The sequence below is a fragment of the Anopheles aquasalis genome, chromosome 2, assembly GCF_943734665.1.
Source record: "Anopheles aquasalis chromosome 2, idAnoAquaMG_Q_19, whole genome shotgun sequence".
Classification (NCBI taxonomy): Eukaryota; Metazoa; Arthropoda; class Insecta; order Diptera; family Culicidae; genus Anopheles; species Anopheles aquasalis.
In genome coordinates, this window is record NC_064877.1 from 59,974,973 (window position 1) to 59,987,582 (window position 12,610).

At 41.2% G+C, this 12,610-nt stretch overlaps 3 protein-coding genes across 3 annotated transcripts; 1 reads left to right on the forward strand and 2 right to left on the reverse strand.

Moving 5' to 3' along the window:
- The first annotated feature begins 444 nt into the window (after nt 1–444).
- LOC126576187 (vascular endothelial growth factor receptor kdr-like) lies at nt 445–5,811 on the forward strand. The gene is given in 13 exon segments (XM_050237359.1): nt 445–502; nt 576–748; nt 821–1,138; nt 1,247–1,379; nt 1,785–1,933; nt 2,014–2,509; nt 2,586–2,771; nt 2,873–3,580; nt 3,642–4,100; nt 4,167–4,317; nt 4,450–5,281; nt 5,342–5,480; nt 5,549–5,811. Coding segments are annotated over 13 exon segments (4,065 nt in total).
- A 1,874-nt stretch (nt 5,812–7,685) lies between these two features.
- LOC126569371 (fibrinogen-like protein A) lies at nt 7,686–8,405 on the reverse strand. Its single transcript, XM_050226411.1, has one exon. It carries the CDS (start codon nt 8,403–8,405, stop codon nt 7,686–7,688), a length of 720 nt encoding a protein of 239 aa, XP_050082368.1.
- Nucleotides 8,406–9,868: 1,463 nt separating this feature from the next.
- On the reverse strand, nt 9,869–10,588 carry LOC126576196 (ficolin-1-like). Its single transcript, XM_050237371.1, has one exon. It carries the CDS (start codon nt 10,586–10,588, stop codon nt 9,869–9,871), a length of 720 nt encoding a protein of 239 aa, XP_050093328.1.
- Between the last annotated feature and the right edge of the window lie 2,022 nt (nt 10,589–12,610).

Consider the following 12,610-nt stretch of genomic DNA (forward strand, 5'->3'; position numbering starts at 1 on the left):
AGCCACTCCATCTGTGCAACGCAGACGCATAATCTGCAGACGACAAAAATAGTGCAGATTGGATTGAACACTGGCATATCGTCAAGAAGTGCGCAAGCAGAAACACTCGGGTATCAAAGAGTAACACCCACAGAACAATGAATAATTGAAACAGATTGCAGACACATTTGCTACAAGAACTTCGAAACACTATGCAATGCCCTTCGCTTCAAATCGAATTCAGTCCAGTTTCAAGCGTTTGACAGAAAAGATTCAAGTTCAACAAGTTTTCTAGAATATATACGACACTGAGAGCATATTCTCAGTTATTGATCCGAATGTTTCAAAGTAAAACTGTATATTTCGTAGTAAAACTGGCTTTTTGAAATAACATTGTGCATGTGCCTATTATCCGTGGATATATGAAAGATATCTTGAAGCTTTATGCATATCGGCGGTATCAGAATGAAAAGAACCGTAAACTTTCTTACTGTTGTGTTTAATCAGTTGGGATCAGTAAAGGGTGAGTAAATATGATGTGCTCGAAAATTTGAGATAATATTTTGGTAAATATTTTGCGTCATATGAAAAACAAGCTGAAAATAGTAAACTTCCCCCGATGAGCGATAATGGAGATGCTGCAGTTGACTTACCCCTAATCGAATGGCCAGCTGACGAGGTAGTGCTTGGGTTTGGAGAAATATGGAATGTTATGTGTATCTGTAATAACCCAATCGTATGGAAGCCTTTTGATGACGCGTATTCGTGGGTAAGTTATATTGTCTTTGGAAATCTGTCATCTTGAAGTGCAGTTACCATGTGCAATCGACGATATTCACAGGAGCTTCCAGTCATCAATATTTCATTTCACAACACAACCGATATCAAAAAGCCTTATGGTAGCATTCTTACCATAACAAACGCAACTGCATTGATGGTTGGCCAGTACTACTGTGTACACTCCGAGAAGCAACATGAAGATCTAGATGAGATGATTGCTGAAAACGTAGCCAGCAGCATCTATGTTTATGTAAAAGATCCTCATCAAATCGTGGTACCGCGTCAGATTAAGTATTACTATAAAAACCAAAAAATGGTTATTCTCTGCAAACCTTCGCATCCGGATGTAGAGGTGGAATTGTGTGACCATTCGTACAAAGTAAGCTTTTCAAAATATTGGAAATATGTTCTATCCTTCTGCGATAAAACATTGCTAAAACTGATATGCACTGATTAAAAGGAATTTATTTTTTTCTATCATCTTCAGACCTGTAGAGCGACTTCAGATCCAACAAAAGGGTTTGTAATTTCGGAAACAACCTATATTCGTTCAGAAGATTATTATTGTAAAGTCAATGACACCAAATTTGCTCCTATTCTTCCCCTGGAATACAGTGGAGGTAAACTGTTGATTATTTTGTTGATCCAGTGACCCAACTATTTGTTATAAATTTTTATTACTGTTTGCTACACAATCGACTAATCGAAGAGCTTTTTTGTCAGAAAAAAGAATAATCGAATTGAGATCTTGTAAATTACTTGCAGGGCATTCACTGGTACAAACTCAATATTGATGCTACAACCCAAACCGTCTAAAGTCTTACAAACAACGCTGTTGAATTTGTTCTATTGTACCTTAGTGAATTTTCGATCTCTCGTAGCATTATTAGCATTATCTTTTTCAATTCGATATGGCCTGAATCTGTAATAGACAATCATAGCTTCAATACATAACACGTTAGTTACAAAAACGTAATCGGCTGCTTGTTTTCCGTAAAATACTTGCTTTTTTCTAGCATTGATAGGAACATTAAAAAAACCTATCATCATAAGCAATGTTGGGAATCAAGTACCAATTGGGAGAACCATTCGTCTGAACTGCATTTTCGTGGGGTATGGTAAAAATATTCAAGTATGGTGGAAAACGCTTCCAAACCATCAGCTTGCTGAGATAGTAAGTTATTATCTTATATTTTAGTAGATCGTGTAATCATCATTCTTGTCACGCCAATTGTGCGTTTTGTGTCATTCCAGGACAATACAATCTCTATAGGTAAAATATTTAGACCCACTTTAGAGTCTTCACTCGTCACTCGTGACCTCATAATCGAAAATGCTACGATCGAGCACAAAAGAACCTATCGGTGTGAAGTGATTGATAGTGAAAATAATACCTACTATCACAATTTTAAGTTGCATGTTCGTGAATCGGCTAACGATTTTGTTGAACTGAGTACAGCACACAACCGAACGTCCATCAATCGATGGATAAACAGCAATGGAGAAACAACGCCGATTGAAATTATTATCCATTATAAATCCTATCCCTCCAACATAACCTATGAGTGGTTCAAGGACTACGATGGCCTAATAGACATGGAGAACGGAGCCGTGTTTAAACAAGAAAAAACTGATGATTATATCAAACTGAGGATCCATCAACCGAAGTCGTACAATACAGACATTTACACACTTGTTGTTCAAGCAGGTACCGCGAAAGCGATATACAACATGTCCGTTTTCGTTCATGGCAAGTGAAGTGCATTTTAACATGGAATACGTCTCTTTTCCATACTGATGTTCTATTCCCATAAATTGCGTTTCAGATAAGCCTACTTTAACTATGGATAATAGAAAAGCAGCCGAAGGAGATATAGTTACTTTACAGTGTTCGGCTGAGGCTTATCCGATGTCAACAATTAGCTTCATGTTCCAGCCGTGTAAGGAAGTACCCAGGGCCAACTGTTCGACTTTGAATAATACAGAAGCTGTGTGGCAAGTAGGTAGCGCGCGTGTCAGAAGAAAATAGTTTATCATACATCGTGAAACATAAATCGTGCTTAAATCATCTGCAAACGAACTAAAAAGAATCTGAATCTTCATCAACAGGCAGGAACAGAGACCGGAGGATACGTCTGGGTAGTATCGCTATACACAATATATGCTCTTGAACCTGGAGTCGTGTACTGCAAGGCTAACAATTCCGTAGGAAATGCAATGACGCAAGCCTATTTATTGATAGAAAATATTTCCGAATTTATGACGCTGGAAATTGTTAACCCCAAAGGTGTAATTACTGTTGGAGATAACGTAACCATCGTCTGCTCGGTTATGATTTTCGTAGACACCGTTGACGTGACATTCGAGCGCAATGGAAAGAAGCTCCCAGGAACTGTGATACAAAACGATTCAAAAATGCACAAAATCCAACTCACTCTGTGGAATGTTGGCCTAAATCATACGGGAGAAATATTCTGTAATGTGACATACAGGAGGAACAGAAGACCAGAAGAGTCAACGTTCATTCACATGGAAGTGATACATGCAGTCGCTCCTCATTTGCGTTCAGGCGATATCAATCAAACTCTAATCGTTGATGCACTGAAGCCCATTAAACTCGAGTGTGATGTTGGTGGAACTCCTGAACCAAAGATAACGTGGTTCAAAGATGGAAAGCCTTTCGAATACAATATGAGCAGCCCAGAAAATATATCTTCAATCACAATTGAAAATGCGAATCCAATGCACTCGGGGTTATATAAATGCATTGCAGCAAATAAACAAGGAAATATTATGTTATTCAAGGACGTTACCGTACCAAGTAAGTAACTGGTTAGTTAAGTAGTATGAACTTTTTGATAACGTTTTTCCAAACATTTTAGTTAGCAAGTGGAATCAGCCGATAGTATATGTGATGATGTCTCTTCTACTGCTAATAGCAATTCCAATAGGGTTGACATCTCTGTATTTCTTCTACAAGAAGAAAAAGCAATTATCAAAATTAGAAGATGACATTTTTGCATATTATAACCCCATCTTGCCACAGAATGAAGAGACCAAACTTCCATTTTCATATAAATCGCAGTATGAATTCGCACTGGAGCGACTGAAACTTCTCACACAACTCGGGACCGGTGCTTTTGGTGTAGTGATGATGGCAATCGCCACTGGTATTAAGGTAAACGAAGAGACAACGATAGTTGCCGTCAAAATTGTAAAGGATAAACACGATGACGATTCTATGCGCGCCCTATTGGCGGAGCTCAAGATATTAACACATCTAGGTCGGCACCTGAACGTGGTGAATCTACTTGGAGCAGTAACTCAACACATTTCGAATCGTAAGTTTAACTAACAACCAGGTGTTCTCGTTTATTCATCTGTCTGCGTCGTACACCTCGTTTCAGATGAGTTAATGGTTATCGTCGAGTATTGTGCTTTCGGAAATTTGCAGGATTACCTACAAAAACATCGAGGACGATTCATGGATCAGATAAGTCACCAATCGGATGAGGTATTACAATCGAACAGAACCGATCGTGTTTATCAATACAACGTGTAAGTAAATCCGTCATCAAACAGGCTGATTAGTTATTTAAAAAAAATGCAATGTGGCTCAAAATACTTTTCATTTTTATGAATGTTCAAATCACTTCTTTCATTTCATCAACTATAATCGGCACAACGAAGTCATGGTTTGAAATACGTGAGTTTATCGTTTTCTACCGACAATCTAAATCACCCTGCACAATGTGGCCTACAGTCAACTAGTAACAAAAGATATGTATATTATTCCCAAATCAACGATGCCGACAAGAATGATAAAAAAGCCCACAATGCATCTACTGAGAGTGAGTTTTCTAATTTCGAGGTTTTGTTCCGATATATTCGCTTCTAACATTAAATGCTCACATAACTTACAGCTCAAGATCGTTTGTCCTTTGACTCAGAAGAACCCTTAAAACCGTCTAGCCATCTCGCGAACGAATCGGTTGCTCCTTTAAGATCATTAAATACAGCTGATCTCATCATATGGGCTGCACAAGTAGCAAGCGGGATGGAGTACTTGGCATCGCAAAAAGTTATGCACGGTGATCTGGCTGCTCGGAACATTCTATTATGTGATGATAATGTAGTAAAGATTTGCGATTTTGGACTGGCACGAACTATTTATCGACACAACGTTTACAAGAAAAATGGCGAAGCTTTGCTGCCATTCAAATGGCTGGCAATAGAATGCATCACGGATAATATTTTTAACACCCAGTCGGATGTGTGGGCATACGGCATAGTGTTATGGGAGCTGTTTTCTCTCGGTAAGATGCCATACCCAGGGCTGGACGCCAATCTCGAGCTATACAATATGTTACAAGAAGGATACAGGATGCAAAAACCCCAATTCGCCAATCGAGATATCTACGATATTATGCTAAATTGCTGGGCAGAAGATCCAACTGCTCGACCCTCGTTTACAGATCTCAGGCGCCGATTCAATGCAATGATGCCCGAGGAGGTGCTAGATGTAAGTAATTCGTTAAAATGGCTGTTTTTTTCGTTGGTTTTTAACTTCATATCTTTGTAGCGCTTATTGAAACTGAACGAGCCGTATGTAGCATTGAACGCGGCAAACAATAAAGATAACAGTGCATTCTCGTCGTATGTACTACCTTCCTCAACCAAAGGTTATGTGAATGTTTCAAAAGTACCTTCTGTATATCCATGTAAGCATCCTTTGAATCCTTCTATTGATTACCAATCACACGATAAATTATCTTTTCTATCACTACAGCTTCCGACATCGATCAAAGCACAACAAACGACGATCGTGAATCCAAAGTGGATGCAGATGGTAGTAGCAACAGTGGAGACGACTTAAAACAGATGAGTTTCAACGCTGAGGAATTGCAACCGGCCCAGGATTCCCTCAGTAACACATCTGCTGGAATTCGTAAAAAGAAGCACAGTAGACACGCGGAGCTGTTCGTCAATATGCACAACGCCTTCTCTAATCCATGTTATATCGATATGAAACAATTCAATGAAGAGCGTTAATTGTCACTTCAAGAATTAATAGATCACTTTTTATTTTAGTGCATGTTGCTGCTTTTTTTGTCTATGAATATGGGGAAAGATCCACGAGCATGATTTGGGAGGGAAACTTGCGATTAAGAACGATGAATTAGGTGGTTTGGATCATCATTTCAAAGAAATCATTTTAGATGGTTGTTTCTTAGGGCAACTGCCTTGGCACTGCCTCTCTTTAGTGTGCAATCTCGAACAAGGAAAGTCGAGACGTTTTACTCTTATTATACACACGTAATGAAACGATTGAGCTCGCGCTAAAAACGGTCCTATGTTGCTACCAGACATCCAAGATTGAGCCAACGAACATGACTCTACCAGATCTTCTCACTTTAAATCAAGCGATCCCTCTCGATTCCGCGCTCATCGAACTGATCGACAACCGATCGAGAAAGAAAAGGATTGAACGATCAAACGAATGGACCAGACGATAGTAGTCTTCTAGGCTGTACAAACAGGATGAGTTTTTTCTGCTAACTCTATCCACTCTTTGGGAAATTCTTTTCACGAAAGACTCAATCCACAAGATTAAAACCGTAATCTCAGTGCTGCGTTGGCTGCTTGCGTACGTTTTGGTTGATAACCCACGGCGTGCTGCTTTGCTGGAGAATTTTCGGCAGTTGTGTGAGCCGGCTATTTGACTGATAAGCACCTCCTTCCACTGCAAATCTAGTTTTTTTGTTGGAAGCATATCAGGTCCAAACATAGACCAAACATTACTCTTGTTAGACAAAACATACATGAGCTGAGTCCATGGGGCATTCATATTACTGTGTTTAGATTATCTGCATTTGTGATTAGGTTGTGAGATTGTGGCTTCAACTACATTAATTTTGCTTATAAGTTTTTATTTGAGGAACGTATAAGTCGAGTGATTGTTCACAAATGTGCTGAAATAATGAATAAGCCTAAAACTAACTCATGACTTGAGAACGGTTCGATTAAAATACCGACTGATTGATAAGGTACCAGCAATCCAATGCTCATTCCAGGCATTCCGACGGCCGTATTGGATGCTGCAAAGGCTCTCGCTAATTCTGCCTTTCTCGATGCTCGATGCTTGTGTTCGTCGCTGGTGATTTGAATGCCGTGAAAATGGGCTGTCTCGAGACGGGTTGCCGGTGGAAAATACAAATTCGTTGAGTATCTAAATAAACTTTGGACTAAACATCCTATAAGCAAGTGAAAGACGTAAAGACGAAAGACTTGAACATTTTCCAAACGTTATTTTATATTTCTCGAGCGCCAATTCCATTACCTTGCCTCATCTCGGAGGCAGGCGAACACTATTATCACAGTACATCCTACTGCTTTTGAAGGAACCACATGGACCATCGCATTATGGAATAGGTTTCAATCCGACTTGATGAGCAAGAAAACTCACATCTACATACGTATGCCTTCGAATGGACTCAACATTTTCGATTCTCTTGAAGCGAGGTAAACAACGTAGGATGATACATCACGAGGAAGCGTTTCAGTGGCAATGGTAGGAGAAGTGGAAGCTGCTGCTGATACCGAGGCTGAGGAAGCCACAAGGAATACATGAGGGTCAGGAGGTAATCGTTATCATCGGGCTGAGAAAAGAGATCTGACCATTTTCTTTCGTCAACGTATGCCGAGTGCATCCATTCATTGAGTTCTTTCCGAGTTTCTTTCCTTAACCTTCACATCTGGAATGGTGTTTCGGATAAATTTTAGGATTGAACCGTGGGAAGCAATTATTTGCTAAATTCGAAAAACTTTATGGAATTTATTTGAAAAAATGCATTTTTATTATATTTTGTTTCGACTTGGGATTGTTATCAATTCAATTCACTCTGCTATTGATCGCAATAGATTCGCTATTCCACCTCTCGGATCATCATACGGGAATAACTCATCCCTTGATTATCGTAACGGAATCTCCACCAATACATCGATTTTCGATCCTCAGCGTTCATGTATCGTCCGTTCAAATTCGCTTGGCTACAATCGTCGTACCACCATGCACCTTCACGTTCCACTGTACAATCTATAGAGTAACCATTGTTGTCCTGATCTTTGGTTGAGAACTTTGAATGCTGTGTATAGGACATTCGATCTCCTGCAGTGCCACTATAATTGTCTATTTTCTTCAAGACGTATTTCTCACTTTCACTTCCTATTCCGAAGTCACCATACCGCGCATATCTGTATGTTCCATTAAACTCTTTCAATTCGACGATCAGTTCGTGCTTACGGCTAGTTGTTAGTTGGTGGATCTTCTCAAGACCCAACCAGAACTCTTTGTTTAAATCACCAAAACCATCGCGGTACTCATTCCAGCCACGGTAGAAGTCCAGTGATCCGTCGTAACGGTACTGTATTACAATCCACCCACCACCAAACGATTTCTGTTCACAATACACTTCAAACGGTTCGCTATCATTTTTCAAACGGATCAGATACGTTCCAGATACACTCGATGAAACATTTTTGCACGAGGACGGATTGACTGTCCCTTCGCCGTCACTAGGAGCACCATCACTTGCAGCAATGCCGAGAATAGCACAAACGACGATTAATCCAATGCGCAGCTTCATTTCAGGAGCGCACTTTCTAACACACCAAGTCATCTGGAGTTCAAAATCAGAATGATGCTACGGGGATATTCATAGGGTCTTTTTATACTGATTTCATGGAACTTGTAGCGAATGGTTAGGTCGAGAACACATGATTACAACCGCAATCACCGCGATAACCCATACCTTTTTGGTTTGCTACAGGATGTTATGGTCTGTGAGACCCCTATTTTGGGTGATAAGCAGCTTCTTTTGTCCACCGTAAATCCCATTCTTTGCTGCAGAAACATCGGCTGGTAAGTTGAACATGTGGTCAATAAAAAATTCTCATTACCTTGCTCAGTCTTTATGCATGCGATAATGTTGTTCTATTACGTCTTTGAACACATTTCGAACAGAATACCAGATTGAACTGTATTAATTGTTTCGTGATTCTAGAAGAGTTGATACTGTAAGAAGACTTTTTTGAGCTGTTGTATTTCAACGGATTAAAAGCACTTCCTCTTTTTATCCGTTCGCATAAGTAATAAACTGCTTTCTCATTTTTAATCGTTACCATTCCTTTCTGGTATTGGTATCAGTTACCTCTGTTTCTTATAAACGGCTCAACGAAATAATCTTTATTTAAGGATGGTATGAATTAATTGAAGCTCCAGAAAATTAATGAACTGCTAAAACTCTTGGATTGAGAACGATTCTATTCGCAAGTCATTCAAACAGTCAATAATTTTCGTCAATAACATTGTAAAAAGTGCTCCGCGTCCTCGTATATTGGATCGTGGCTACTGATAAACGGGCAGCCATGAATGGGGCCACTAGTTTTGCTCCATTTATTTTGCTTGTAACACCATCTCATCCTTCGCCTATTCCATCTTTTTATCATCTCGAGGACCTTCGAATGAACTCAACTTTTTCGATCCTCTTGAAGCGAGGAAAAAAAAGGCACGGAATGATGTGTCACGAGCAGGTGTTTCGGCGGTTATTTTAGAAATAGAAGCAGCTGCTGATTGCGAAGCCGAGAAACCCACATGGAATACCGTCATCGTGTAGACCGATGCGCAGGGTCAGAAGATAATCGTTATCAACTGGTCGAAAAATAAGAGGAATCAGCAAACGTCCGGTACAAGATGGAAAAAATTCTCGCAAAATGATGCTGCCGCTAGAGTTGGGAGGAAGTGAGTTAAAGATTCTCAAAAGTTTTGAGAATTTCTCTTCTCGAAGTTGACCATTTTCCGACCATTTTCTTTCGTCAGGGTATGCTGAGTGCATCCATTCATGAGTTCTTTCCGAGTTTCTTTCCTTAACCTTCACATCTGGAATGTTGTTTCGGATAAATTTTAGGATTGAGCCGTGGGAAGCAATTATTTGCTAAATTCGAAAAACTTTATGGAATTTATTTGAAAAACGCATTTTTTTTCCTTTTTGCTTTCGACTTGGAATTGCTGATAGTTTAATTCACTCTACTATTGATCCCAATAGATTCGCTATTCCACCTCCCGAATCATCATGCGGGAATAACTCACCCCTTGATAATCGAAATTGAATCTCCAAAAAAACATTGACTTTTCATCCTCAGCATTCATGTATCGCCCATTCAGATTCGCCTGAGTGCAATCGTAGTACCACCATGCACTTTCGTGTTCCTTTGTACAATCTAAGTAAAACCAATTATTATTCCGATCCTTGGTCGAAAACTTTGAAAACTTAGTATAGGACATTCCATCGCCTGCAGTGCCACTATAATTGTCTATTTTCTTCAATACATATTTCTCACTATCACTTCCTATTCCGAATTCACCATACCGCGCATATCTGTATGTTCCATTAAACTCTTTCAATTCGACGATCAGTTCGTGCTTACGGCTAGTTGTTAGTTGGTGGATCTTCTCAAGACCCAACCAGAACTCTTTGTTTAAATCACCAAAACCATCGCGGTACTCATTCCAGCCACGGTAGAAGTCCAGTGATCCGTCGTAACGGTACTGTATTACAATCCACCCACCACCAAACGATTTCTGTTCACAATACACTTCAAACGGTTCGCTATCATTTTTCAAACGGATCAGATACGTTCCAGATACACTCGATGAAACATTTTTGCACGAGGACGGATTGACTGTCCCTTCGCCGTCACTAGGAGCACCATCACTTGCAGCAATGCCGAGAATAGCACAAACGACGATTAATCCAATGCGCAGTTTCATTTCAGGAGCGCACTTTCTAACACACCAAATCTTTTGGAGTTCAAAATCAGAATGATGCTACTGGGATATTCATAGGGTCTTTTTATACTGATTACATGGAACTTGTAGTGAATGGTTCGGCCGAGAACACATGATTACAACCGCAATCACCGCTCGGCGTTAGTTGCTTACGTACATTCCTTGCGATAACCCAAATCTTTCTGGTTTGCCAGATGATGTTTCGATCGTGCTGTGCAATACCGCTGATTTTAAATAAAGAAGATTGGATCGATTCAGGATTCAGAACCTAGTGGTACTCTTTTTCTCTTTCGCGAGCTATCAGATGTTCGCCAACCCCGGATATGATCAGGTTGGCTCGAAAGGATCCTTCGGAAAACGCACTTCAAAGGGGCGAGATGCATGAGACGCGACTGATAACGCATAACGCATTTGGCATTGCATAGTAGCTTGAACACAACGGCAAATTGTATGAAATTTATGTTTGAATTGTGTGCAATCCTTTACCTTTCTCGCCCAGGAAAGCGTTGCAATTCGCTTTTATTTAAAAACTAAATTAGTGGTTGAAAAAGCCACACTCGAAATTGTCGCGTTTCAGACGGATAAGGTTCGCGGATAAGGACTTCATTTAAAGTGTAATTAACGTGTTCAAGTGATCTAATGGACAATACCAATGTCGAAGCACTGCAATGCAGTTGCAGCTGGACTTCATTAAAGCAACCCCGAGATGCTATATTCTCTTTAAAGCGATACATTTTGTAGCTAAATTCTCTTCGCTAAATTCTTTTTCTCGTCGAGAAATTCTCCAGCATTCGCCGTTCGTTTAGACGCAGTTTTACCCATCACGATGATCGAGCCAAGCCCCCATCACAAGCCTTGTGTAGCGTGTAGGTGAGCGTGTCTGTGTGTATTTGCAAGTGCATTTGAGATATGCAACTGCAGCTCATCTCTCTCTCGATGGGAGCACGGATAGTTTGGATCCGGTCTTAACTCTTTGCTCCTGGCGTCGATGAAGGTGAGCCTCCCACACTAACACCAAGCCACGTTTCTCGGATGATACCAGCGTTTATCCTCTGCAGAAGCCTTGCAGTTGACGAGCACGAGATGCAATTCTCGGACTGCAGATCACGATTCAGTGCAGAATGTGACTTTGAATTATTCTTAACAATCAGGTACATCAGGACGAACCTAGCCCAGACAAAGGCTGGCATCGCTGGCGCATCAGTTTACTTCCTGGAAGGCAATAAAGGAATTAGCGGAAAGGGGTGACAGGGTCCAACACTCGCGTGAGGATTCGCGTCGGCCTACGATCGGCCCCCACCTTCCTTTCCCGCGAATGCGTTCGTGTCCACCAATACACACATCCTTCAAAAGTGCAATCCACGGTCATCCCCCAACTCCCCCAAAACGCTTTCTTTAATCGAATAAACCCCGAACCGGCGCAAACTCCACACACCACTCCACAAATCGGCGAAGTGCATGTGTATGTAGGTTCACAGATCAGTGCCCGCAGATCGTCTTCTTCTCATTGCACCCCCGCTAGGGGAGGGAATCTTCTTCGCAAGTGTGGCGGTGATAAGAGCAGCTCTCCGAATGCAGCTAGCGCATTTTACGTTGTCTAGGGTCATACTCACGCGCCAGCCTCCCCTCAGGGCCGGCTTGCAACGTCCTATGCCCTATGTGGTGGTGGTGATGGTGGTCGCGAATGCAGCAACTCTCCAGCAACCAGCAACGAGCGGTATGGAAAAATGCAACTGCGCGGGTGCTGCATGGTGGTGCAACGGAAGCAAACGGAACCGAAGCCAGCCACGAACGAGGCAGGCTATGATCGGTGAGCGAGAGAGAGATAGAGAAAGAGAGAGAGAAGTACAGTGCAAGCGAGATGCAGTGCGGAACAAACTCCTAAAACGCACACTAGCAACGCAACGATGGCCAACGACGGGTGGGTTGGGATGGGGGTGGAGGATGTTGGCAAACTGCAACGAGTGTGCGGGATTGCACTTCCCGGTGCAGTCTACATTGCGC

Bases quoted from the DNA above. Each gene is read 5' to 3' on its own strand.
- LOC126569371 (XM_050226411.1), bottom strand. From the start codon at position 8,405: ATGAAGCTGCGCATTGGATTAATCGTCGTTTGTGCTATTCTCGGCATT.
- LOC126576196 (XM_050237371.1), bottom strand. From the start codon at position 10,588: ATGAAACTGCGCATTGGATTAATCGTCGTTTGTGCTATTCTCGGCATT.